The following is a 26,808-nucleotide window of genomic DNA, read 5'->3' on the forward strand; positions in this document are numbered from 1 at the left end:
ATTAGAAATATTTCTATATATTTATATTAAAATATGCAATTTTAGAAATATTTCTATATATTTATATTAAAATATGCAATATTAAAATATTTCTATATATTTATATTAGAAATATGCAATATTAGAAATATTTCTATATATTTATGTTGGAAATATGCAATATTAGAAATATTTTTATATATTTATATTAGAAACATGCAATATTAGAAATATTTCAATATTTTTATATTAGAAATATGCAATATTAGAAATATTTCTATATATTTATATTAAAATATGCAATATTAGAAATATTTCTATATATTTATATTAGAAATATGCAATATTAGAAATATTTCTATATTTTTATATTAGAAATATGCAATATTCGAAATATTTCTATGTATTTATATTACAAATATGCAATATTAGAAATGTTTCTAATATAATGTTTCTATATATATTTATATTAGAAATAGGCAATATTTATAATATAATATATTGATATTTTTATATTTGTATGTTATTAATATATAATAATACTATATAAATAGAAAATATATATGCTGGGTTTGTTTGTCTAGGTCAAATTTACTAGACCAAACATTCAACAAAAAACCAGCCATTTCAGAAAAAGAAATTATTGTTTCTTTGAAGGGTTATCACCCAATTGGGAGCCATTGGCCACAACCGATTTGCCAATTAGAGTAAATGGAGTTAAACTTTATTTAGGATTCCCTTCAACTCAGGTGTTCCCTTTACTTCTTTTTAGACAAATCAGCTGTGGAGGTGGCCAGAAAGAACCATGTATTAAAATGTGAATGAATTTCCAGTTTAAAAAACAGGAACTAATTAGTTAAGAAAAAAATTAAGTGCTTTCTCTGGAGCAAGCAGGATGTTTGAGATTATATCCTAAAAGGGGGAGACAATACACTGTGTCTAGGGGGACAGGTGGCCAAGGAAGGGGGCTTTGATCTGAGGACAGGTAATGGTAGGTAGTTTGATAGATAGAGCATTTATTAAGAGCTCACTCACTAAGCTTTGGGGAGAAAAATACAAGCAAACAAAATGGTACCTGCCTTCAAGAACCATACATTATAATTACATTATATTATATATATAGTTACATATGTAACATATAATTACATATATTATCATGAGAGATGGGAATAAATTAAGGAGTACTAAAAAAAATAAGGGGTAGAATGAGAATCCTGGGAAGTGATGGGGAGGACTGGGCTGGAGCAGAATAGTCAGAGGTTCACCTCTCAGAGAGAGACAGGGGCCAAATCCAAGCTTCTGGTGGAGGTGAACGAAGAGGAGGGAGGACCATGGTGGGAAGACAGCCAGGAATTGGGAAATGGGATGGAGGTGTATTTACGGGCAGTAGGCAGATGGCACATTGTTTGGTTCCATCAATATGATGCTTGATGGGGTTGGGTTTGGACCAGGTAGATGTGCTGGGACTTAGGTAGAGTTGTACCCATCAGGCACTCATCTGAACAGCCCTGGATGACGAGTTCCAGAGACGAGTAGATTAATTTCCCCAGAAGCCTGGAACCCGAGGGACCGTTCTTAGTGTTCTTTCTGATTCCGTCTGTCCACTTTGGGTCGTTATCTTCAGAAAAACTAACTTTAATTCTCAGATTTGGGGTTGTGTCCTCTGATTTGCAGTCTCTGCTCTTTTCAGCAGGAATTGGGTTTTTAGAGGATTTCTCCTCACTCCCAGGTTGGAAAACATTATCTGTAGGAGAGAAAGCTTTACTCAGAGACACACAATTCTGGGTTAGCTTATGTCTATTGGGTTAAGGGAATTATTCGGTAAATTGTGAGGTCATACTCTCTCATTTTCATTCTTCACTTTTTGATTCCTTCTTGTTTATCATCCATCATCCCTTGTGCCAGACTTTCTGACTAGGAGAGAAGATTGTTCAGGGGATCCCTTTGAACCCCGATGGGGCATTCGGAGGCTGGGCACTGTGTTCACTCTCTGTTCTCTCCCCAGGAATATGGGTTAGGCTGGGTTTAGACCGGTGAGGTTGGGGGATTGGCGGCCACGTCTTTACATCTTAGCTCACATTTTTAGCTCATTAAACCTCTTCTACCTTGGAGAGTATTTTACTTCTAGCTTAGGTGTATGTACATGTAGGGTTTCTCCATAAAAGGGTTCGGGAAAGAGAAAGATACTCAGTGAATCAGTTATGGAGCAGGTAAGGAATTTATTCCTTTACACAAAAGGGATACTAAACATACCTCTGATGACATCAAACTCAAGATTCATTTACACAACTTACAAACACTATTATAATCTGGGAAGTCTAATAAAATGTTATAAAGTGACCAGCAGAAGAGCATTTCACCTCAGCATTGCACTGTCCAAAAATCTCATTGTCCATTTGGTGATCGTTGTCTATTTCAAGAATGGGGCAGCTAAAAAGTTCAGAGATAGAGAGACAATCCTGGAGATGAAAGGTCTTGGGTTCAAATTTGGCCTCAGTCACTTCCTAACTGTGAGACTCTGGGCAAGTCACTTAACCCCAGTGGTGTAGCCCTTGGAACTCTTCTGCCTTGGAACCAATACTTGGAATCTCTTCTAAGGCAGAAGGTAAGGGTTTAAAAAACAAAACAGAGGGGCAGTTCAGTGGCACAATGGAATACCAGCTCTGGAGTTAGATCTTAGATACTAGCTATATGACTCTGGCCAAGTCACTTAATCCTGTTTGCCTCAGTTTCCTCATCTGTAAAATGAACTGGAGAAGAAAATGGTAAACCACTCCAGGATGTCTACCAAGAAAATCCAAAATGGTGTCATGAAGGGTCAGGCACCTCTGAAATGGCTGAATAACAGCAAAATTTCAAGAGCATTGGAGTAGTTGTTGGGAGACTCCTTCCCTGCTACCATCTAGCTCTGAGCAGAGGAGACTTACGGTCCATCTTAGGATGGTTACTCCTTTGTTTGGGATCTGTAAAGTGACGTACGAAAGAGGGCAGCCCCCAGAACAGATTTGTCTAGACAGGACGTGTGCTTTGGCTGCCCTGCATCTATGGTTGCATGGAGACTGGGTTGGATCAGAACAATTATTTACTTTCTACTTCCCCAGGAGGCAGACTTAATAGTTATTTAAAAAAAAAAAACCAACACAAAACCCTTATTTTCCATCTTAGACTCAATACTGTGTATTGCTTCCAAGGCAGAAGAGCAATGAAGGCTAGGCAATGGGGGTTAAATGACTTGCCCAGGGTCACATAGCTACGAAGTATCAGAGGTCAGATTTGAACCCAGGTCCTCCCATCTCTAGGCCTGGCCCCTCTAGGTATCCCTAGCTTTAATAATTCTGAGGGTTCCCATGCAGAAAGGAAGAATAAAGCCAGGGATGAGGCCTTTCTCTTGAACATTCCTTGAGTCATCAGCTCTTGGCTCCAAGGCCCTTCAGTGTTGAGTCATCATTGCTGGAAGCACTTTCATGGTCAATGGAAACCAGATATGACAACTCCAAGCATGCTCTGCTGAAGACTCCTGTAGGCCAAATTAACCTCGCTGTACCTCCTTGCTTCGGTTCAATTCAACAAACATTTATTAAGCCTTCATCACCTCTCATTAACAGACTCCTAATTGTTCTCTCTGCCTCAAATCTCATCTATTTTTAAACCATCTTCCCACAGAGAGACAACGGTGATGTCCCTCCAATTCAGATCTGAGCCCGTCAGTCTCCTGACTCCCTCCCCTCCAGTGGCTCCCCTGTTACTTCTTGGATCAGTCATTCACTCCTTTGTTTGGTATTTAGAGTCCTCCGGCCTCTAGCTGGGTGACTCTGGGCAAGTCACTTAACCCCTATTGCCTAGCCCTTACTTACTCTTCTGCCTTAGAAGTGATACTAGTGGGGGCAGCTGGGCAGCTCAGTGGATGGAGTCAGGCCTAGAGACGGAGGTCCTGGGTCCAAATCTGGCCTCAGACACTTCCCAGCTGGGTGACCTTGGGCAAGTCACTTAACCCCCATTGCCTACCCTTATCACTCTTCTGCCTTGGAGCCTGGAAGATAAGGGTTTTAAAAAAAATTGATAGAACAACAGAAGGTAAAGATTGAAGAAAAAAAGTCTTCTGGCCTCAACCCCTCTCTGGACTTTTTACTTCTCACTGCCTTTCCCATATTCCCTCTGCCCTGGACAAACTGACCTTTTTACTGTGATTCTCCAGGCTAGGCTTCTTTGTCTCACCTTTGTGCCTCTGCACAAGCCCTGGAATGCTCTTATTCCTCACCTCTGCCCTAAGAACCTCTCTTTCCTCCAAAGCTCTTGTTGGATGTCTCCGTGACTTTCTATATTAAGCATCTACTACGTGCCAGGCACTGTGCTATGCCCTGGAAGCCTTTCCTGATCTCTCCAACTGCTGATGCTTCCCCCCCTTCAATTCACCCTCTCTGGGTCCATTTTGACCTTAGCTTTGTCCTGTACAAGGAAAGAAAAACTCTATTTTCTATATCTCTGTGTGTGTGTGGAGATCTCTCCCTTGAGCTCCCTTGAGAACAGAAGTCTTCTTACTTCTATCTTTGCATTCTCGGTGCCTTGCATATAGAAGGCACTTAATGAATGTTGCTTGATCGATTATTAAATACCTACTATGTGCAAGATTAGAAACATCCCAGGGTCACAAATAGAAGGCCAACTTGAGTTAAAGTCCTCCATTTGATATACCTTGGACAAGTCACCCAATCCCTGTGTCCTAAGCAATTTATTAAGACCCTAAACTACAGAGAATTAAAAAAAAAAAACCAACCCTTCACTCCCATCTTAGAATCAATACTAATTATTGGTTCCAAGGCAGAAGAGTGGTAAGGGTGAAGGAATGGGGGTTGAGTGACTTGTCCAAGGTCACACAGCTAGGAAGTATCTGAGGTCAGATTTGAACCCAGGACCTCCTGTCTCTTGACTTGGTTCTCTACTCACCTAGCTGCCTCCAGAGGAATTATTAATCTGTATCAATGGAGTTACCCCACCTAGGAATTCTTCATATCAACCAAATTACAGGTCTGGACTACAAAATGGATTGGGTATTGGGAATACTGTCATAAAAATGAGTTAGTTCCTGCCCTCAATGAGCTTTCTTTCTACAGGGGGTAGAGAGGGGTGATTCAACAAATAAATAGATGAAAAGTATAAAAACTATGTATGGTAATTTCAAGAGAACTGAAATGGCCTTAAAAATATATTGGATTTTTTCCCCCTTTAATTTCCAAGCCATAGTATGAATTTTTCTTTGCTAAATGGTTTTTGGGACTTTGCCGGTGCTGAATGTGCCAAAATGAGAGATTCTTCTTGGCCAGACACGGCCACATATTGAATAAGGAAGTTGTTTCCAGGAAAGCAGTGATAGTTGTGACTCTTAGTAACCTTTCCTTGATCATATGTGCCATATTTCGAAATCTTTCAGCCATCTGGAAGATGCGAGGCCTTGAGTTTCTCACTCAGACATATTTTCTTTTCACTTTAACTCATTTGAATTTTAAAAAACGTTATTAAGTTGAGGAATATCTTTTTTCCCATTTTTCCATTTTTATTGATGACTTTTTTATGTGACCTCCATTTCCAAATGTTTCCTTCCTTCCTGTTGTACCCATTGGACCATCCCTTGTAACAAAAAAATAGGGGATATTCAGTCAGGTATTAAACATTTATGAAATACCTACTATGTATCAGACACTGAGAGGAGGGCTAAGGTCTAGTAGACCTGAGATTTCATTGGTAAGGGGAACTTCCTGCTGAGGAAAGCACCTTTTCTTCAGCTAAATTCTTAGAGAATTCCTTAGAGCACCAAGACCTTAACTGATTCACCCAGTGTGCCCACAGTTATATAGCTAGTGTGGATCAGAGGTAGGATCTGAACCCATGTCTTTCTGACTCCACCATATTGCCTTTCCAGATAGTGAAACTAACCAATACATTGCCAGAGACTGACAATATAATAAATGAATGGATGAATGAAAAAACTTATTGAATGCTTAATATGTGCCAGGGACAACTTGGTGGCACAGTGGATAGGGCACTGGACTTGGCATCTGGAAGATTCATCTTCATGAGTTCAGATCTGGACTGAGACACTGACTTTGGCAAGCCAGTTTACCCTGTTTGCCTCAGTTTCTTCATCTATAAAATAAGCTGGAGAAGGAAAAGGCAAATCACTCTAATATCTTTGCCAAGAAAACTCCAAATGGGGGGTCATAAAGAGTCAGACACGACTGAAATCACATAATAACAGCAACCACCACAAATGTTCCAGGAGCTCATGTAGGTGGGATAAAAGTACAAACAAGGGGTCTTCCTTTCTGGGTTAGGGGACAACACTTCTAAGAGAGGCATGGCTGGGGAAGTGAGTTTTGGTCTGGGGGGGAGTCACAGAGATGACGACTTCATTATCAATTGATAGGACCATTACAGAAGCACTGGTACCATTGACTTGATTTCTGGGCCCAGAACAAGAGGCGTAAAGAGGAGAATGATGTGGGCAAGTAAGCGCTCTAAGGTCAGGGTAGCAAGGTAGAAGTCAAGATGGCCTAGGTGGATGGCTGGGTGTGATGAGAAGCATGGCGTATGGTCTGAGGCTATCTAGGTACGCCTGAAGTTAGTAAAAAACCAGGATCTCTTAGCTCCATGGTGGGAGTTCCAAAACTAAGTGGATGAACTTCCCCAGGGACCAAAGGGAAATATTTTAAAATAGTATTCTACAGTGTGTTTTTCTGGCATATATCATATTTTCTCAGGGTCAGTTTTTAATAGCAGCTGGTCCTGGTGAATCTTTATTCCAAAATGTTTCTTAGGAGACAAGAGGCACCATCACTAATAAAAAACTGGTCTCATGATAATAATAATAACTAGCATTTATAGGGTGCTGTAAGGTTTACATATATCATTTTATGCTCACAACAACGCTGGGAGGCAATTGCTATTATTATCATCCCTATTTTATAGATACAGAAACTGAGACTTGATAGAAGAGGTTGTGACTTACTCACCTATGTTCTCCAAAGGTGGTATCTGGAGAGTGTGTGCTCCAGGTAGGGAGAGCGTGTCACTCACTGTTCACAGCTTCCATTTTCTGAGGCTGGTAACGATTGTTCTTTGGCATTTAGGAAAGCAGGGCTGAGATTTCCTGCCCAGGTTCATCTGTGTTTCTTTCCTGTTTTTCTCAAGTTTTTCCCCCATTCTCCCCACCCACCCTGTTCTTTTGACAAAGGTCTGGCACAATCCACTTTTTTGTTCCTGTGTCCTTTGGGATTTATTTTTTTTGGGAAAACCCCTTGAAACCAACAATTGGGAAGCTACAAGACGAGGCAGATTTTTTTTTTTTGGCTTTCCTGCCTTCTCTTAGGCAAAATGTTTTTTTTTTGCAAAATTTCTTTGGCAAAATGTTGTTTATCTTCCTTGGGGCGGAAGCTTACCTGGGAGGGAGAAAAGGATGGTTCTCTCCAGAGATCTTGAGGGCCAGTTTTCCACTACAGTACCTTCTTCTGTGTTCTGATTTTCAGCTTAGTCATTTGACCTCAGGCTAAGGCAGTTCAGGGAACAGAACTTTTCTTTGCCTTGGCCCAATTCTGTATTTGTTCCGTGTCTCTGTTCTACTCGGTTTCTGGGCTTGGGGTCAGGCCCACTCATTGGTTCACATGAGTCAATCAGATTTGCAGAATTGGACCTAAGGCATGGCATGGTCCTCTTAACTGTGTTGAATTCAGGATTTCAGACGCCACCCTGAGGGAATTTTAATAAAATACTCTAGTTTTAATGTGTCTTTTTTTTTTCTCTCTTTTGTAGATTACCCTGCACCTGAAACCCATCTCATCAGTGCACATCCATCAGAAGTCTGTTGTGTTCTTGCTCAACTCCCCTCAGCCCTTGGTCTGGAAGTTAAAGACAGAAAGGCTTGCTCCTGGTGTTCCCAGACTTTTCTTTGTAAGTGCTTATTATTATCCTCTGAAACCAAAGATTGAATAAAAAAGTGACATTTCCTACTACCTTGGTAGGGTGAGCACTGGTTTTATGAAGACCTGGATTCAAATCATAGTTTCTCCCTTTTAATACCTGTATATCCTTTGGCAAGTTGCTTACCTGCCCCGGGTGCCAGTTTTCTTATTATAAAATGATGGGGATAAACTAGTTCACTTTGGAAGTCCCTTCCCCGCTCTAAATCTGTGTACTTGTGACCTAGGTTCTAATGATGGATTTATTTTAATTTGGCAAGATAGGGGCCATGTGGTGTAGTAGAAAGAGCTGGACTTGGAACCAGGAGGGCTTGGGTTTGAGTTCTGGTTCTGATATATTACTGTCTGCTTGATCCTGGACAAGTCACTTAAAAACTTGGGCCCCCAGTATCAAACTCATAGTCTACCAGTTGCCTAAACCAGATTAGAAATGCAGCTGGCAAATGTTTAATAACATAAAACAAAACTACAGTACAACATAGATAATGTAAATTTGTTGTTTTCTAAGTCTATGTAAGAGCTTGGGATTTAGTTCCTTTTTGATTCTGACACTAGTGATTTAGGCAAAGAAGGTGTCTTCTTGGAATTCTCCACTAATGAAATCACAGCTCTATTCCCCATCCTTGCTCTATCCTTGGGCAAGTTAGTCTCTTAATGTCTCTGGGCCTTGGTTTCCTCATCTATAAAATAAGAGGTTGAACGAGCCAAACAACCTCTGAGGTTTCTTCTGCCCTTAAATCTTCTGTGCTTGAGCATGCAAAAGCTTCTTTTATGAGAGTAATACCACCCTCTCCCTACTATCCTCCCAAAAAGATTAGTAGAAAGTCCTATTTTTGGTGTACATTCCTGAAAGTGTTAAGAAGCATGGCTGGGCCACTGGAGAAAGTTTCAGCGAAGTCTGATGGCTAATGAAATCAGAAATGCTTGTGTGGCCTGAGCTTTGATTTCAGCCCTAGGTCTGCCCTCGTGGCACCAAAGCACTACAAATACTGTAAATAGCCCCTCAATGTGTGGTCTGGGACCACAAAATAAACATACATAAGACTCTGATTTTGTCTAAAAGATGGCTCTTCTTTCGATAGGCAGATCCTTTCAGCCTTTGCTATGGGCAGCTTCCCAATGAAGTCATTTGTGTTTTGCAGGAACACTGCGTCTGTGGAGAGATCCAAACATTACCTACTGTTTGTAAATCATGGCCTCTTCATTTGCCAGCACGTCCAAGTTTGCTGGTTGTCATGAATTAGACGCGTTGTTTAGATGGGATTTTTGGGGTATGATATCATGTCTGATGAACACTATGGCCGCATTACAGTGATAGCTCACAGTTTCTCTTCATAGAGATACATGCTCCTATCATTAGCTGTTAGGACCTCAACCTTGAGCTCCAAATCTTTGAATTTTGGCCATTCCTAAGAGGGATGAAACATGGCACTTAGGACAAGTGCAGGCTTAAGCTCTGAGTATTTCTGCCTTGGAATAGCCAGTAAAACCAACAGCAGGAGATTGAAAATAATTCAGAGTATCACTTCCTTTCATGTAGAGATGAAATGCAGTTAAAAAAATTTTAAGAAAAAGCTTTAATTTAACCTGTGGCTCAAAGGTTCCCTCGTGTAGAATTACAAGGGGCCAGTAATTATTTAATAATTAGGATTGCTACTACTTACTAATTACTGTGATATACTCACTCTGTGTGGTTGTAAAACTTATGGTAATACACACACACACACACACACACACACACACACACACACACGCCCACCCTTACTTTCTACAACCTAGACAATACTCCCCAGGATCAATACCCAGGGACAATTTATGTCACAGACGGATAGTCAGATGCTGAATCTGTTAGGTTGACCTCTAGTTCCATTAAAAATTTTTTGGCTCAAGAATGTCTAGTGTCAGCTAGATTTCCAAGGGGCTCATTTCATCCCAACTGTGTACTTCTGTCAGGAAAACAGACTTGTATTCTTAATTATAAACAGCTCAGTGGTGCCCAAATTCTTGTATGTTAAAGGGGCCGTATTAAAAGTAAGCATCATGGCAATGATAGAATTTCAGAACAGGAAGGGAAGTCATTGGTCATCTAGTCTATGCCCAAGAAAATCTCCACATCCAACAAGTGGGCGAGGGAGAACCTACTACCTCCAGCCTGTCCACTTTGGGGTAATTTTCATCGCTTAAAACATCACTCCTGACATTGGGTTTAAATTGGCCTCTTTGCAACTTCTACCCATTGCTGTACCATGGGCAGTGGTCACATCACATATTGGTAAAACCAACCAGGAGATGGGCTAACCTAGATTGAGAAAACCTACCGGCCTCAGACCCACTGGTGGAGTTAATGGGGGTGTCTGTTCCAAGTGTGTAAATACTTCCCCTGGTGGAATGGACAGATGAGAACAACTTGTTCCAATGGCCATGAAGGCAGCTGGAGCAGGCATTGGGAAGTACTTAGGGCTTAGTTGGATGTGGAAGACACCAAGCTCATCCATGCATCCCTGGCCATCACCAGTCATCCTGATTTTTGTCTTGCCACAGACAAAATTGTATCAGTCTCATGAACAATGAGTAGAATTTATAGAGGCTTAGATTTAGTCTCAATATATAGAAAACTTATCCATCATCCAAACTGTCCACATATGGAATGCCTTATGAGGTAGTGAGGTCCTCAAGTAGGGATTGAATTACCACTACGAGGAATTCTTTTCCAGCTAGGTCTAGCTTGGTCTAGCCCAGTGGTTCCCAAACTTTTTTGGCCTACCTTCCCCCTTCCAGAAAAAAAGTATTACTTAGTGCCCCTGGAAATTAATTTTTTTTAAATTTTAATAGCAATTAATAGGAAAGATAAATGCGCCTGTGGCCATCACTGCTTCCCTGGATCACTACAGCACCCACCAGGGGGCGGTGGTGCCCACTTTAAGAATCACTGGTCTAGAGGTTCTTCCATCTCTGACAGTAAAGGCTAGGCAATGGGGGTTAAGTGACTTGCCCAGGGTCACACAGTGAGGAAGTGTCAGAGGCCATATTGGAACCCAGGACCTGCCCTTTCTAGGCCTGGATCTTAATCCACTGAGTTACCTAGCTGCTCCCTAGTCATCTTTTTCTAAGAGAACCATTCTTCTCCTCCTTCAGAAATCGGGGTCAATTTTGAAACAACAGTTAGTGCTTTTTTGGGATAATAGGACCCAAGGATTCTTGCCAGTATAGAACCAGGACCATGTTCTTCAGATCCAAGTTTAAAATGTTGATATGACTTCCTATGCCTTTGGGTTCATTTTTCAGTCTTAGTGACTCTGTACTTGGGCTAGATAGCTTCTGGGGTCCTTTTTGTGTCTAGTTTTTTTGATTTATGGCTCTATTCATCAAACTGCTTATCTGAAGTCTTTTACCTGAAGGCCCCAAATGACCTGTAGAAGAGGAAGATTGAAGCATCAGCTTACTCAAGTTTATTTAATGAATGTTAGAGAAAAAGAGGAGAAGGAACTTGGTTTCATCACTTATATGCATTTCTTCCAGTCCTCTGCACTCTGGGATGTCTTGTTGAAGGATGGATTGAGGAATAGATAAATCTCAGAATCATAGAATTTGAGAATTGGAAGGGACCATGTCGACCAATCCATACCTGAAAGCAATCTCTACTGCAGGGTATTCAATAAGTGGCTGTCCACTTGAAGACCTTTAAAGAGGGGAAGCCCACCCCCTCTCAAGGTAATCCATTCCAATTTTAGATAACTTTAATTGTTGGAAAGTCTCTCCATATTTGGTGCCTCAACTTGGCTTTTATCAGTGACTAACCATTGTTTCTGTTTCTGAACAAATCTAATCCCTTAAAGAGAATTGTTTATCTTTAAGTTTTCAAATTTTAAAATAATCCCTTAAAGGGATTGTTTTGTTCTGTAATGGCATCTTCCCTTTCTGAGTAGACTTGCATTTTGCTTAGGTAGAAAAAAAAGTGGTCTCCTCAACTTTTACTTCCAAACCTCAAAAAGGAAACCTTTAAGAATGAAGTGTGAGGGACTTATTAAGAGAGAAAACTTGTCTTTGGTGTCTCATAAAGGGTGAAATCCTAGGATGACTTTTACAGACCCAAAGGAGAACTAAAACCATATGTCCTACCATCATTCCGTTTAAAGATTTCTCTCTCTCTTTTTTCAGATGTCTTTACTGTATTTCTCTGCTGCTAAATCTTGGAAATGCTTTTCACTTTTCCAAAATATAAGGAAGACACAGTGTGTAGAATTTGGTTCCTTTCTGACATGTGCAATTCATTTATCCAGTTATGCTGGTTACCTAGGAATTAGTAGCCACCCGAAGATTGATGGTGGGCGTTTGGGGCAGAGTTTCCAGCGGTGGACATTTTATAGATGAAAGACACACATACGCACACGCCACAAAATAAAGGGATGACAGACAAACTTGGGAGGGATTTCTTGTTTTTCTTTGCTGGAGAGTTGAAGACTTTATCACCTATCTTATAGACCTAAATCGGATCAATTTGAAAATATAGGGTTAAAAAAATCACTTGAAAGGATTGTGTAAGAAGGTCTTGTCCAACTCTAAAATTCAGTTTCTTGACCTAGGCTGGAAGCTGTAGGGCACAGGTTGGCTCCGTTCCTGTGATGTTTGGATTTAATAGGTGTCATAGTCAAAGTTGGTGGTCAGATGGGCTCTTTTCTCACTGAGAGAGTTGATAGATAGATGGTAGGAAGAGGAATGCTAGGAAAATGGACCCAAAAGACACTAGAAAAGCAAATATCATGCTTGTTTAGTAAGTCTATATTGGGTGGTATAGCTGGCACTTGGATAGTATTTTCAGGCTTGCTAAGCCATTATATAGGTTATTTCATTTGGTCCTTACCCATAACCTGTGAGGTAGATGCTATTATCATCCCCATTTTGAAGACCGGGAAACTGAGGCTCATAAAGGCTAAGTGACTTGCCTAGAGTCACTTAGCTAGTAAGAGTCTGAGTCTGAACTCAGGTCCTTCTGTCTCAGAATCCAACATCCTCTCTACTACACACCATGCCAAGTCTTTAATAGAAGAATTGGATTCCCTTGCAGCCGATATCACCCCTTGGGAAATGGTCTAGTTTTAAATAGTTATATTTAGCTTCCCTGGCCATTGTGACAGAGAACAAAAAAATCCTCTTTGATGAGGGGAAGAGGGCAAGGACTTAATGAGTGAGAAATCAAGGGAACCAGCTGAAGAGATGACCAAGCCTGGAACCCCATTTGTGAAAAGGATGCATTTAAAACCTAGCAGTACCCATCTTTGATTGGTCTTTCCAGCTTTATCTTTTTATTGTATTGACTTTTCCTCCTTATATTTATTTTTAAATCATCTGTCATTGTTTCAAGCTTTTAGGGCACACCCTTCAAGAATAGGTTTTCCTTTTTTGGCTTCCCACTACTATTCTGTATTTGGAAAGGAAAATCCACCTAGATCTCTGACGGCTCCTGAAAACTCTGCGCAGTTGGATTCCTTGGACCAGTCAGTAAGAGATTCTGAAGACACCCTTCCACTGTTCTCCTCACTTTGACAGCACATGTCTGGATTAATGGAGTAGAATTAATTGACCTGTGCACACTTTTAGACTGCGTTGTTTAGAATGGTGTTTAGAATTAGGATTTCATCAGTGAATCAAGGTAGGGAACTCCCAATATGGAAACTCCCTCTACTGATACAGGTAGGAGACTTAACTTTATAGTTTTAGAAAGTAGCCTGGGACCCTGAGAGGTTCATGACTTATTTAGAGACACAGAGCTAGTCTGCATCAGGGGTAAGATGAGCATGGGTCTTCCTTCCTCCAAGGCTGATCTTATCCTCTGTCCTCTATATCATAATATCTGTTAAGAGAAAAAAGATGATGCCAATGGTTAGGTAGGTAACCGTGTCAATTAATGAGGAGGAACACCTTTTGGCTGTCACTTTTGGATTCCTGCCTTTGTGTTTCCTTTTCTGGCAATTAATCAGTGGGGCCTGTGAAAGTAATTTATTTCCCTTAAGATTTCTCAGATTTTTCCGCTTTTCATTAAGCAGATTGGAAAAGGAACAGGAAACCTGAGGGGCTAGTTGTGGCTTTCTCCCTAACTCCTCGTGTTTTGCTGGGGGAGTAAAAAACCTCAGTGCCTCATTGTCCTCTTATGTAAAAGGATCAAAGGATCATTAACCTTTTTCATGCTATGGACTTCTTTGGCAAACTGGCAAAGCCTATGGGCTGCTTCTCAAAATCAGGTTTTTAAAAGCATAAAATAAAATACTGAGAAACCAATTATATTGAAATACAGTTAGGAAAACCACTAAAATATATAGATTTAGAATTAGAAAAAAGTTGAGTCACTAGATAAAAATTAATTTTTTTTGATGCCGTTGGTAGTACAACCACTTATGGCTAACAAAAGTGGAAACTGGCCATGGTTAGGTTAAGCTACTGGAAACAAGATCCCTGTTCAGCAAAGCTCAAAGAAATATTGAGTTAATTCAGTAAGAATAAAGGAGTAAAATCCAGTTCTGTGCTCTTGGCTTTATAATAGAAAGAAACTAAAATCTCATCCTAATGAGGTTAGACAATATGCCCTCAAAAGCCCTTTCCTACTCTAAGATTCTGTGAAAAAAACAAAATTAATACCAGGAATAAACCTGGCAATTAAAAGCCATTTATGCATTTCTAAGAAAGGAAATAGGAGGGTTGGAAGAGTTGAGGAGGGCAGGGACGCCAAAATCTGGCTTATTCCCTTTGCCCCCTTTTTTTAAAAATATGGTCCAAGCATTTTTGGGTGTCTTCCATGACACCACAGTTCTATATAGGCTGCATTGAAGCTTGGATGACTGACAAGACCGACTGTAAAGCAAGTGCCATTTGTTTTCCTGTGCCTTGTATTTAACGGGAAGTCAGAAGGCCAAATTTCCAATTGGTTGTTAAATGGCCCCAGATGTGTACCAAGGGCTGTGCAAGGAATCGTGTGAGCAGTGGAAGAGACACTCAGCCAGCACCAGCAGCAGTGACTAAAGAGTGAACTAATTCACCAGTCCAAGTATCAGACCACTGAGGGTTTGGGCTTCAAAAACTGTGCTAAGAATAACTTTGTAGGTTATTGGGGAGTTTTATCATGGTGGCTTGGGGGAGGTTGGTTGGGTTAGGGAGAAGGAGAGGAACTCTCTCTGTGGGTACTCTCTGTTGTTTCTCAGTTAGAAGCCTGGAAGTGATCTCTTCCTTTTGCCAATTTTTCCCATTTGACAATCATTTTCCCCATTGAATTTAGAAATAAATTAAAATGAATATACTTGTTTTTATTTAAAACACACAGCAAGGTCTGCATGGTAGTGGTTCAGGTTTTGGGGTTTTGTACTTTGATGACATTATCATAGAATCATAGACCTAAGAGCTGGCAGGGACTCCAGGGGCCATCTATTCCAACTCCTCCATTTTATAGTTGAGGACATTGAGGACTAGAGTGGTTGAGTGACTAGCCCAGCGGCACAAAATATCAGAAGATTATTGATCTAGAGTTGAATGGGACCTCAGAAGCCATCTTTGTAAAGCATTTTGTAAACCTTAAAATATATTTTTTATAAATGCCAGCTGTTTTTAATTAATTATTACCTATTCCAGTGGTTCCCAAACTTTTTTGGCCTACCGCCCCCTTTCCAGAAAAACTATTACTTAGCACCCCCTGTCACATACTATCACTGCCCCCAAATGCACCTGTGGCCATCACCGCTCCCCTGGATCGCTGCAGCACCTACCAGGGGGCAGTGGCGCCCACTTTGGGAATCACTGGCCTATTCCAACCCTTGAGTAGATGGATAGAGCACCAGACGTGGAGTCAGGAAGACCTGAGTTCAAATCTGGCCACTTAAAAGCTGTGTGATCCCAGGAAAATCATTAAATCCTGTTTGCCTCAGTTTTCTCATCTGTAAAATGAGCTAGATATTGAAATGGCAAACCACTTCAGGTTCTGTGTAAAGAAAACTACAAATGGGGTCATAAAGAATGGGATGGGTATCATACATTCTTATTATGAAAGATTCCTATGAAATGACTGAACAACCAAATTCCAACCCTCTTACTTTCAAGATGACTTGATAGGAGAGTTTAAGCCACTTGCCCAGGGTTACATAGGATCATAGAGTCATAGACTCATTACAGTTCCTGGTACATAGTCAATGCTTTAAAAACATTTATTGATAAATTAAGGCAGAAGGGATTCCAGAGATCAGCTAGTCTACCCCCTCATCATTATCACTACTAATCTTTTTGTAGTGCTTGATAAGTCCCAAAGCACTATCTCATTTGATCCTCACAAAAATCCTGTTAAGGTAAGGATTTTCATTTTTTAAAAAATTATTGACACTTGTTTTTATATTGCCTTTCTTTCCCAAAATATCCCTCCTCCTCTTCTTCCCCTGCCCCAAGAATTATCTCAAGAATAAAGAATAAAAAGAAAAAGAGGAACAAAAGCAGTTCAGTAAAACTAATTAATTCATCAACCAAGTTAACTGATATATTCAGTCTTCTCACCATATTTTTGGTCCCTGCAAAATAGATGGGGAGGTACATTCTCATATCTTTCACTCCAAATTGGTTCTTTTCCTTTACATTATTGGGTATTTGATTCCCTTGGTTTTGCTGATTTCACTTTGCATCATTTCAAATAAGTCCTCTAAAAAAAATCACCCAATGACCAGGTAGGTTATTCTCAGATGCTCATATCCCAGACTTTCCCAGGTTGGAAGGATATACCAGACCATGCTCCCTTGGTGTGCTCTTCAAGAACATAGAGGGTCTTCCTTGTCATCATGAGGCATTACAGTAAGACTTTAAATTAGTTGTCCCATCTGGGATGGCCACTCTTCTTTCTGTCCTGTTTCTCTCTTCCTCCATCCCTGACATTTTAACTTCCTGTCACCATCATCAGAAAGTATTGTTAGAATTCAAAATTTGGTCGTCTCTCTGTCTCTGTCTCTCTTTCTCTCCCTCTCTCCTTCCCTCCTTCTCTCTCGAAGTAGAACCCAGAAAAGATACCTGAGCATATGGACCAAAGACCTAGGAACCAGTCTTGCTTCCTACTTAATCAGGACCCAATCTCCATAAGAAACCAAGGTGTCTGGACACTCTGATTTGGGCTGTGGCAGATCAGTGTTTTAAAAATGTGTTAAGTTTCCTTTTGAAAGCAAACTTGCCAATTGAGCATTTTGAGATGGGTTATTTTCTGTGTCTCCAGTGGGCTGATGACTCAGTATCTCTTGTGGGATGGGTACCATACATTGTTATTATGAAGGACACTTATCCGTTGGTTTTGGTGGTTTGTTTTTAAGAGTTTTAATGTCCAGGGACCGGATCCTTGGATGACTCAGGGGCCATCAAAGACCATATTTTATAGGAGGGCATCACTGACCCCTTGGTATTGAAAGAACCCTACTGGGGATCAGTAGGTTTAATTACACTCCCTGGAATATAAGTTCCTTTATCAGCTGCTAATATCCTTTTACTTGAGAGGATCTCAAATTGTGGTTCATGAGTTTACATACAGGTGACCTCCTTCTCTGTAACTTCCAGTTTTTGAGACTTGTCTAGAACACTGAGTTTAAATGATCACAGTCACAAAGTCAGTAGATATCAGAGGAGAGACTTGCACCAAGGTCCTCTTGGCTTTGACACTAACCTTCTGTCCTCTCCAGGAAGCTACTCTCACATAAGTGTGTATACAAAATATCAATGAGGTAAATATAAGATGATTCATTTAATTCAATGAGGTTTATTTTTTTATTTTTTTAATGTTATGTAATTAATTAATTTAGAATATTTTCCCATGGTTACTTGATTCATGTTCTTTCTCTTCCCTTCACCTCTCCCCTCCCATAGCCGATGTGCAATTCCACTGGGTTTTATATGTGTCAGTGACTAAGACCTATTTCCATGTTATTAGTATTTGCACTAGTGTGATCGTTTAGAATCTACATCCCCAATCATGTGATTGATCATATGTTTTCCTTCTGTGTTTCTGCTCCCACAGTTCTTTCTCTGGATGTGGATACATTCTTTCTCATAAGTCCCTCAGAATTGTCCTGGGTCATTGCATTGCTGCTAGTAGAGAAGTCATTATGTTCAATTGTGCCACAGTATATCCGTCTCTGTGTATAATGTTCTCCTGGTTCTGCTCCTTTCACTCTGCATCAGTTCCTGGAGGTTCTTCCAGTTCACATGGAATTCTTCCAGTTCATCATTCCTTTTAGTACAGTAGTATTCCATCACCAGCAGATACCACAATTTATTCAATCATTCCCCAATCGAAGGGCATCCCCTCATTTTCCCATTTTTTGCCATCACAAAGAGATCGGCTATAAATATTTTTGTACAAGTCTTTCCCTCTATTATCTCCCCAGCAGTGGTATGGCTGGGTCAAAGGGCAGACAGTCTTTTAAAACCCTTTGGGCATAGTTCCAAATTGCCATCCAGTATAATCCAATGAGGTTTAAAAAGTCCACAGATCATGAAGGTTGTGCTTCCTTGCTATCTGGGTTCATTGAAGTCATTTGGGACCTTCCTTTGAAGGAAACTCTCCAGAGTTTGGGGTATTTGTCTCAGGCATGACTTGTCAGCAAAGGTCTGGCTCTTTTAGTGGGCAGTCTTTGGTAAAGTGTTTTTGGGAAAAGGAATGCATTTCTGTGTTACTAGTTGGTGGCCATTTGATGGGAACTGTGATGTGCACGTAAGGAGGCTCGTGGCAGACTGTAGGAAAGTTAACACAAGCATCTAGAGATGCCATACTTGGTGAGGAACCCCTCGAAAACACCCTGGGGTATACTCAAGGGAGGGGGCACTCAGATGCCAGTGCATTCTTTGTTTTAGAATGTTGTGACTGTTCTTTTCATTTAGTGGTGGTGTGGTTCAGTCATGTCTGACTCTTTGTGATCTCATTTGGGGTTTTCTTAGCAATGATACTGGGGTGGTTTGCTATTTCTTTCTCCAGATCTTTTGACAGATGAGGAAACTGAAGTAAGCAGGGCTAGGGGACTTGCCCAGGAGGACATAGCTAGTGTCTAAGATCATATTTGAACTCAGAATGATTAGTTTTTCTGATTTCAGACCCAGCACTCTATTCACTTTATCACCTAGCTGGGGTGAGCCTCCTTCTGCACCCCTGGGCCCCCATGTTCACCAGGCACTTCTTGCATTCAACCAATCAACCAGCATTTATTAAGCTGGTTAATATAATAATATAATATACTTATTTTATTCATAATTTATTATAATGATAAGAATACAATTTATCATATGCCAGACATTGTGCTAGGTGCTTTCCAAATATTATCCCATTAGATCCTGACATCGGCAATAATCTTGGGAAGAAGCTTCTATTATCCCAATTTTACAGTTGAATGAATGAACTAAGACAGACAAGAGTTAAGTGATTGTTCCAGAATCACACAACTAGTAATTGTCCAAGGCAGGATTAGAACTCAGGACTTTTTGACCCCAAGCCTGAAGCTCAGTGTATATGGCACCCCCTTGCTGCCCCCATGAGATAACTTAAATATAGGAAATCTACCACTAGCTGCGTGTTCATAGGCCAATCTTAACGTTAGCTTCCTTATCTATAAATTTGTGATCATGATGAATCAGCCAATCATTGGATATTTATTAAGAAATAATCCCTGCCTTCTGGGAAAATTATATTCTATCAGAGGAAAAGTATGTACACATATAAGAGCACAAAACGTAAATGAAATAAATACAAGGAAATTTGGAGGAGGGGAAGGTATAGCATTCATGGAAGAATCAGGAAAGGCTTCATGTAAGAGGCAACATTTGAAGGAAACTAGAGGTGCTCAGAGATGGAGGAGAGGAAGGAGTAGAGGACAATCTGTTCAGTGAATGAAGACAGGAGAAGGAATGTTTGTGTGAGGAAAAGCAAGAAAGACAGTTTTCTTGAATGTAGAGCAAGGCAGCTAGGTGGTGGAGTGGATAGAGTGCCAGGCAGTTCAGTCCCGCCTCTGACACTCACTAGCTGTGTGGCCAGGGACAAATCACTTAAGCATTTCTCAGCTTCACTTTCTCCAGTTCAGGGATTGGAGTCAGTGGTCTCTTAGTTCTCCTCTAGCCTCCAAATTTTGATCCTAGATAAGGTAAACCTTAAGAGTGTGGTGAGTCATTAAAAAAGTTCTAAAAGGCCAGTGACTCCTCTTTGGAAAATTTCTCTGTTTAAAGTCAATCAGCCTTCATTAGTTTGCCAAACTTTGGGGCCTGAATTCCTCCTTTTGAATGGAGTTGGTGAGATATTGGGCTTCTTTCTTCGTCTCCCATTCTTCCCTCCCCTGTTCCCTCTCATCCTCCCCTACCTCCACCTCCTCTCATAATTTTTCTGTGGGAGATTAGAGGAGTGTCCTCATACTGGCACCATCTCAAGTTCTTCCATGTTTATTTTCTAAGGGCAGCATCTTGGGACTCTCCCTTAGCATGTATAAGCATGAAGGGCAATGCAACCCTTCTAGGCAGCCCTAATTCTCAGGCCCTTGTCATTTCTGTCATGTTGAAAACCAAAATAGATCACAGTAGTAGTTACCCAGGTTTTATGGGAAGCAAGCAAGCTCTTGACTGTTTTGTGGCGAGAAAAAATATCTGAGGACCTCAACTGTAAAGTGAATTTCTATTTGGTGGAAACATGGTTTGCTAATACCTTAATTGCATGGACTAGTGAATGTTAATGAGATCATTGAACTAGAGCTAGACGGATCTCAGAGGCAGGTTATGTAACACAATGGATAGAACACTGAGCCTGGAGTTAGGAAGATCCAAATTCAAATCCAGCTTCACTCCCTCCCTCCCTCCCTCCCTCCCTCTCTCCCTTCCTTCCTTCCTTCCTTCCTTCCTTCTTTCCTTCCTTCCTTCTCTCCCTTCCTTTTTCTCTTTCTTCTCTCTCTTTTTCAGTTCCCTTTTATGTGTTTTTCCCCATTCAGATATAGGCTCCCTGAGGGCAAGAACTGTTTCCTTTTTGTTTGTATTTATGTTTCCAATGTTTGGCACAGTGTCTGGGATAGAGTAAGCACTTAATAAATACTTGATTTGTTGACCTAGAGTGGTGGCTATGTGAGTAAAGAGAATTGGATTAATTCCAGAGATGTGTGGAGGAAGAATCACAACTTCCCAACTCATTTATAAGAGAGAGTAAAGAGCTGGAGATGACTCAGAGGTTATGAACCCAGAAAATAGAAGGATAATATTTCCCTTGGAAGAAAGGGAGATTAAAGGAAGAAGAGACGGATTCCATTTTGGTTATGTTGACTTTGAGACGCCAAGGTCAAATCCACTAAGAGCTGTCCAACAGATCCTGGTAATGTAAGGCTGAAAGTTAGGAGAGAGATTAGTAATGTGATTCATCTGCCTAGAGATCCTAATTGAACCCAAGGGACAGAATGAGATCATGAGAATGCTGTGTAGAGAGAGAGAAAAGAAGGGGTTTGAGAATGCTTACAAGGAGTCACCTGTGTTTAGAAGGTGGAATATGTAAAGTAATTTAGTAAAGGAAACTGAAAAGAAGCAGTCAGACGAGTAGGAAAAAGACTAGGAGAAAGCAGTGTCATTAAGAATTAAGGAGAAAGTAGAAGGGGAGAAAGGAGAGGAAGGTCAGCAGGGTTAAGGACAGAGAGGGACAGGGGAGAGCCAGAGAAACACAGAGCAAGATAGAGAAGGACAGAGACAGAATCAGGGAAAAAGAGAGAAAAAGGAGAAAGAGGAGGAGGGAGAGAGGGAGAGACAAAGAGTCAGGGAGAAAGAAAGAGACAGAAAGGGAGAGAGAGGACAGAGACAAAGAGACAGAAAGAGAAGACAGGGAGGGAGAGAAAGAGAAGGAAGGGAAGAAGAGAGAAAGAGAGATAAATAAAAGAGAGATAGAGATAAAAGAGAAATAGAGATAGAGATAAGAGATAAGATAAGAGAACGACAGGTGGAGATAAGAGAGATATAGAGATAAGAGAGATAAGAGAGAGATAAGTGAGATGAGATAAAAGATAGAGATAAGAGATAAAGAGATGAGAGATAAGAGAAATGAGAGAGAAAGATAAGAGAAGAGATACAAGAAAGATAAGAGATTAGAGATAAGAGAAATCTAGATAGGCGAGAAATAAGAGAGACAAGAGGGAAAGAGATGATAAATAAGAGATAAGAGAGATAATAGATAAGAGATATAAGATAAATAAGCAATTGAGAGTTAAGAGGAAAAGAGATAAGCGAGATAAGAAATAAGAGAGATAAGTAAGATAGAGATAAGATAGATGAGATAAAATCATGAGATATAGAGATGAAGAGATGAGAGATAAGATAAAAGAGAGATGAGAGATGAGATATAGAGATAAGAGAGATAAAAGAGAGATAAGAGTTGAGAGATGAGAGATATTAGAGACAGATATAAGAGATAAAGATAAGAGATAGATATAAGAGAAAGAGATAGGAGAGAGTTAGGAAATGAGAGATAAGATGATAGAGATAAGATAAGGAGAGATAAGAGATAGGAGAGAAATAAGAAAGAGATGATAGATAAGAGAGACAAGAGAAAGATAGATATAAGAGAAATAAGCGATATAAGAGAGATAAGAGAAAAGGGATAAGAGAAAGATAGAAATAAGAGAGATAAGAGATAGAGATAAAAGTGATAAGAGATAAGAGAAAGGAGGGGTGAAAATAAGGGCAAAAGATGTATATAAGAGATATGATATAGTGATAAGAGATATAAAAGAGATAAGAGAGAATAGATAGCGATAAGAAATAAAGATAAGATAGAGATAAGAGATAAAAGAGAAAGAGAAAGGAGAGATAGAAGAGAGATAAGAGAGATGAGAGATGAGATGATAGAGATAAGAGAGAGGGATAGAGATAAGAGATAAGGGATATATGAGAGATTAGAGATAAGAGAAAAAGATATAGAGATAAGAGAGATGATAGATAAGAGAGATAAGAGAAAAAGAGATAGAGATAAGAGAGATCTATAGAGAGAAATAAGCAATATAAGAGAAATAAGAGAAAGAGAGATAAGAGGGATAAGAGAAAGAGAGTTAAGAAATAAGAGAGAGATAGATAAGAGAGAAAGAGAAGAGGAGAGAAGAGAAAGAGATAAGAGCAATAGTGATGAGACATGAGAGATATGAGAGAAAGAGATAGAGATAAAAGAGATAAAAATAAGAGAGAAAGAGATGGATATAAGAGAGATAGGAGAGAGATAAGAGATACAGAGATAAGAGATTGATAGATAAGAATGATGATTGAGATAAGAGGGAGTTAAGAGATAAGAGAGTGTGGGTTTTAAAGTGTTAAAGTTGGGGGCAGCTGGGTAGCTCAGTGGATTGAGAGTCAGGCCTAGAGACGGGAGGTCCTAGTTCAAATCCGGCCTCAGACACTTCCCAGCTGTGTGACCCTAGGCAAGTCACTTGACCCCCCCATTGCCCACCCTTACCGCTCTTCTACCAAGGAGCCAATACACAGAAGTTAAGGGTTAAAAAAAAAAAGTGTTTAAAGTTGGTGGGTGGGGAGGGTTGGGGCCCCGCCCTACTACTTCCTAGTGTGGGATTGGTCTTGAATGGACCAATCACGTGCTAGGGAAGGGCCACGCCCCCTACTTCCAGGTGTGCCTTGGAGGGAATTTTGAATCTGAGAAGATTCAGGGTTTAGTGGGGGTAGTTAATTTCAGCCTAGAGGAACTGCAGTGGGTTTTTTCTTTAAATAAAGTTTTAAAAAAGATCAAAGGCAGATAGTTTTCTTTCACCTCTTCGAGAGAGATAAGAGAGACAAGGAGAGAGAGAGAGACAGGGAGAGGGAGAGAGAGAGAGAGAGAGAGAGAGAGAGACAGAGACAGAGACAGAGACAGAGACAGAGACAGAGACAGAGACAGAGACAGAGACAGAGACAGAGACAGAGACAGAGACAGAGACAGAGTTGTAGCTTCATTTACATAGTAAGGTTGAAAGTCAGCTTGCAAATAACTTTCTTCCCCAAAGCCTACTTTTAGAAGAAATGTGCCTTTCTGAGGAATGTGCTTCTACTCACTGAATTAGTAAGTGCTTAGTTAGTGACCAGAGTAGGGACTTGACTCTCTAACTCCAAGTCTAGGTTTGCAATACCTCTGCAGTACTTCCTAGCTCTGTTGGAAAGTTGCCAGCCTGCTCTGTGAAGGTGTGCCTACATGGATTATAAATCCCTGTGAGAGTCTTTTAAAGTGTCCTGAGAAAGGAGCAGAAGCTGTCCGCTAGGTACCTAAACCTACAGCACTCTCATTCCTGTTTGGCTCTTCTGCTCCTCCATTCCATATATAGAAGAAGGCATGGCATTACGGAAACTAGAGGAATGACCCAACTCTATTTGAGGTGGCCTGACCCAGTCCAGCCACAGGGAGCATCAGGCTGAAATGAAGTTTATACTCAGTCTAACAAACTTTGTTATTCCTCCAGTGTGGGGGGTTAAACTGAGAGAGGGAAAGGCCACAAGAGACAACCTCTCTCTGGCTCTTTGGTCCTTAGATGCAACGTGGCAGTAGGAATTGGGGCATGTGTGGATGAAATGGGTATCTATTATATGATCATGTCTGGGTGTCTCTGCATCTGTGGTGTCAGTCTATATTGCCTCTCCTCCAAATTCTTAATTTCCCATGTAAATGGGAAGCACAGTGGATAGAGAGCCAGACTTGGAATCAGGAGGTCTTGGATTCAAATCTGTGTGACGCTGGGCAAGTCACTGAACCCCCATTGCCTAGCCCTTGCTGTTCTTCTTTCTTAGAATTGGTATAAAGATAGAAGGTAAGGAGTGAAAAAAAAGAATGATTTCCCATTTCACTCTGGAATTTAACTCTACCACCAGTTACTGGGAACATTTGAAACTATTCATGTCTGGGGACCTGGTGAAATCCAAATACCCCCTCACCTCACTCTCGCTGCATTTGGCCCATTCGAATGAGCACATTAACTCTACCTTCAACATGAACAGCAACCACGGTCACTTAAAAAAAGTTCATGCTCCTTGTTCCCACGACACTCTCTGTCCATCCCGATCTCCTCTGTCGCCCTCTCCTTTTGCCTTCCATCTTTCTCAACATCAGCGTCTTTTCCAAGGAGTCCCGTCTTCTCATTCTGCGGCCAAAGTATTTAAGCTTCAGCTTCGGTATTTGACCTTCCAACAAAAAAATCTGAATTAATTTCTTTAAGTATTGACTGATTTGAGCTCCTCACTGTCCAAGGGATTCTCAGGTCTTCTCTAGCACCACAATTCCAAAGTGTTGATTCTGCAATCGCTCAGCTTTCCATTTAGTCCAACTCTCCGAACCATACGTTACTATTGGGAAAACCATAGCTTTGAGGATACTGACCTTCTGTCTGAAGTGAATTTCTCTTCCCCCCCCCCCCCCCCCGTGTCACTTTTATGAGGTCACTTCCTGTCCCCTGGGGGCCAGATACCGCTGAGTAAATTGAGATATAGACCATATAGACCAGCCAATGGAAAAGGTAATCTGAGTCACAAGACAGGAAGCAAAGCTGAGTCCCTGGGACTTCCCGCCTTCCCCCCCCCCCCCCAGCCCCAGCCCCAGGCAGAATAGGAAGCCATGATTGGTTCCTGATATGTATGTGTGGCCCCACCCTCTTTTTCTTCTCCGTGTGTGCGGCCCTGGGAAGTTTATTTTTCTTTACTGAGGTTATTACTTTCCTTTTGCTTCAAGTTATTTTTTAATAAACTTTATAAAATATACTTGGAGTATTTGGATATTAATTTTTAATCTTACATTGGTATATATTTGTGTTTATTCACTTTATATTTATGTATATTGTTAATATATAAAATTTTATATTTTTTGGTTTTTTATGTAAATTTTTTTTTTAACATGTATTTGTCTTCCCCATTAGAGAACAACCTCCTCACATGTAAGGGTTGTTTTGTTCTTCATTCTAATATCCTCATTGCCTTCCAAAAGTGTCTCTGTCAATTAATAGTCACTTAACAACTTCTAGTAAATCGATTAAAAAGGTTTGCCCAAGGTCACCCAGCTAGTGTTAGTGACAGGACTGGGACCTGAACCTAAGTCTGATGACTACCTTTCTACTATGGTGCCTCATACAACTGTTGGCTAGATAACCTCCTATCATTCCACCCCCTCCTCTGCCCAGTGTTAACATCTGGCACTACCTAATGAAACTCCAGATTATTAACGACTTCCATTCAGCATTTACAGTTAAAGGCCATTTCCCACAGCTGTTTATGTTTCATCGGAGGCTCCAGCAACCTTTCTGAAAGCCCCCAGAGCCTTCACAGGGAACTGCTTGCTCAATAAGGAGAATTCAGATCAGCAGCCTCCTATTCAGGCTTTTGCTTTTGGCTCCCTCCCTGGACAAATCCACCAAGCATGAAGGGAACAGATGGGAGCCATGCAGCGATGGTGGATGACAAAGGGAGCATGAGGAGGTTTTCTTTTCCCTTGGAACAAATGACTTGTCTGGGGAGGCTTGAATAAAGCTTTGCTAGAGGGGTGGGGAGAGGTGGAGGGGGTTAAATGTTAATCATAATTAATCCCCTGCATGTTCAGAGGACTTCTGTCTCGGGGAGCCGAAATCTCACCACTCTTTTCCTCTCCTCTCTGCTAGTTTTGAGCCTGGACTGTAGGGACCTTATTTCTCAACCCTTCCAAATCACCTGGGCTTCCACAAATACCTTTTTATGGTCTCTCCTGCCAAAATGTTCCTGCCTATCTTGACTGACTCAATCTTTATCTGTTCCTTCCTACTTACATCACTTTACATTCCTTCCTACTTACATCCTACTTACATCACTTACAGACATTACATCTGTCTGGTCAATTTCTTCAATTCAGCAAAGGCCC

General features: G+C 40.7%; 1 protein-coding gene across 1 annotated transcript in view; it reads left to right on the forward strand.

The window, feature by feature from the left end:
- Positions 1 to 26,808, forward strand: part of TGFBR3 (transforming growth factor beta receptor 3) — a 116,093-nt gene that overhangs the window by 5,226 nt on the left and 84,059 nt on the right. The window contains exon 2 of the mRNA XM_044674839.1: positions 7,783 to 7,920. Coding sequence (XP_044530774.1) covers positions 7,783 to 7,920 — 138 coding nt within the window. The remainder of the gene's footprint in view (positions 1 to 7,782; positions 7,921 to 26,808) is intronic.

Source organism: Gracilinanus agilis, chromosome 4 (genome assembly GCF_016433145.1).
Source record: "Gracilinanus agilis isolate LMUSP501 chromosome 4, AgileGrace, whole genome shotgun sequence".
NCBI lineage: Eukaryota > Metazoa > Chordata > Mammalia > Didelphimorphia > Didelphidae > Gracilinanus > Gracilinanus agilis.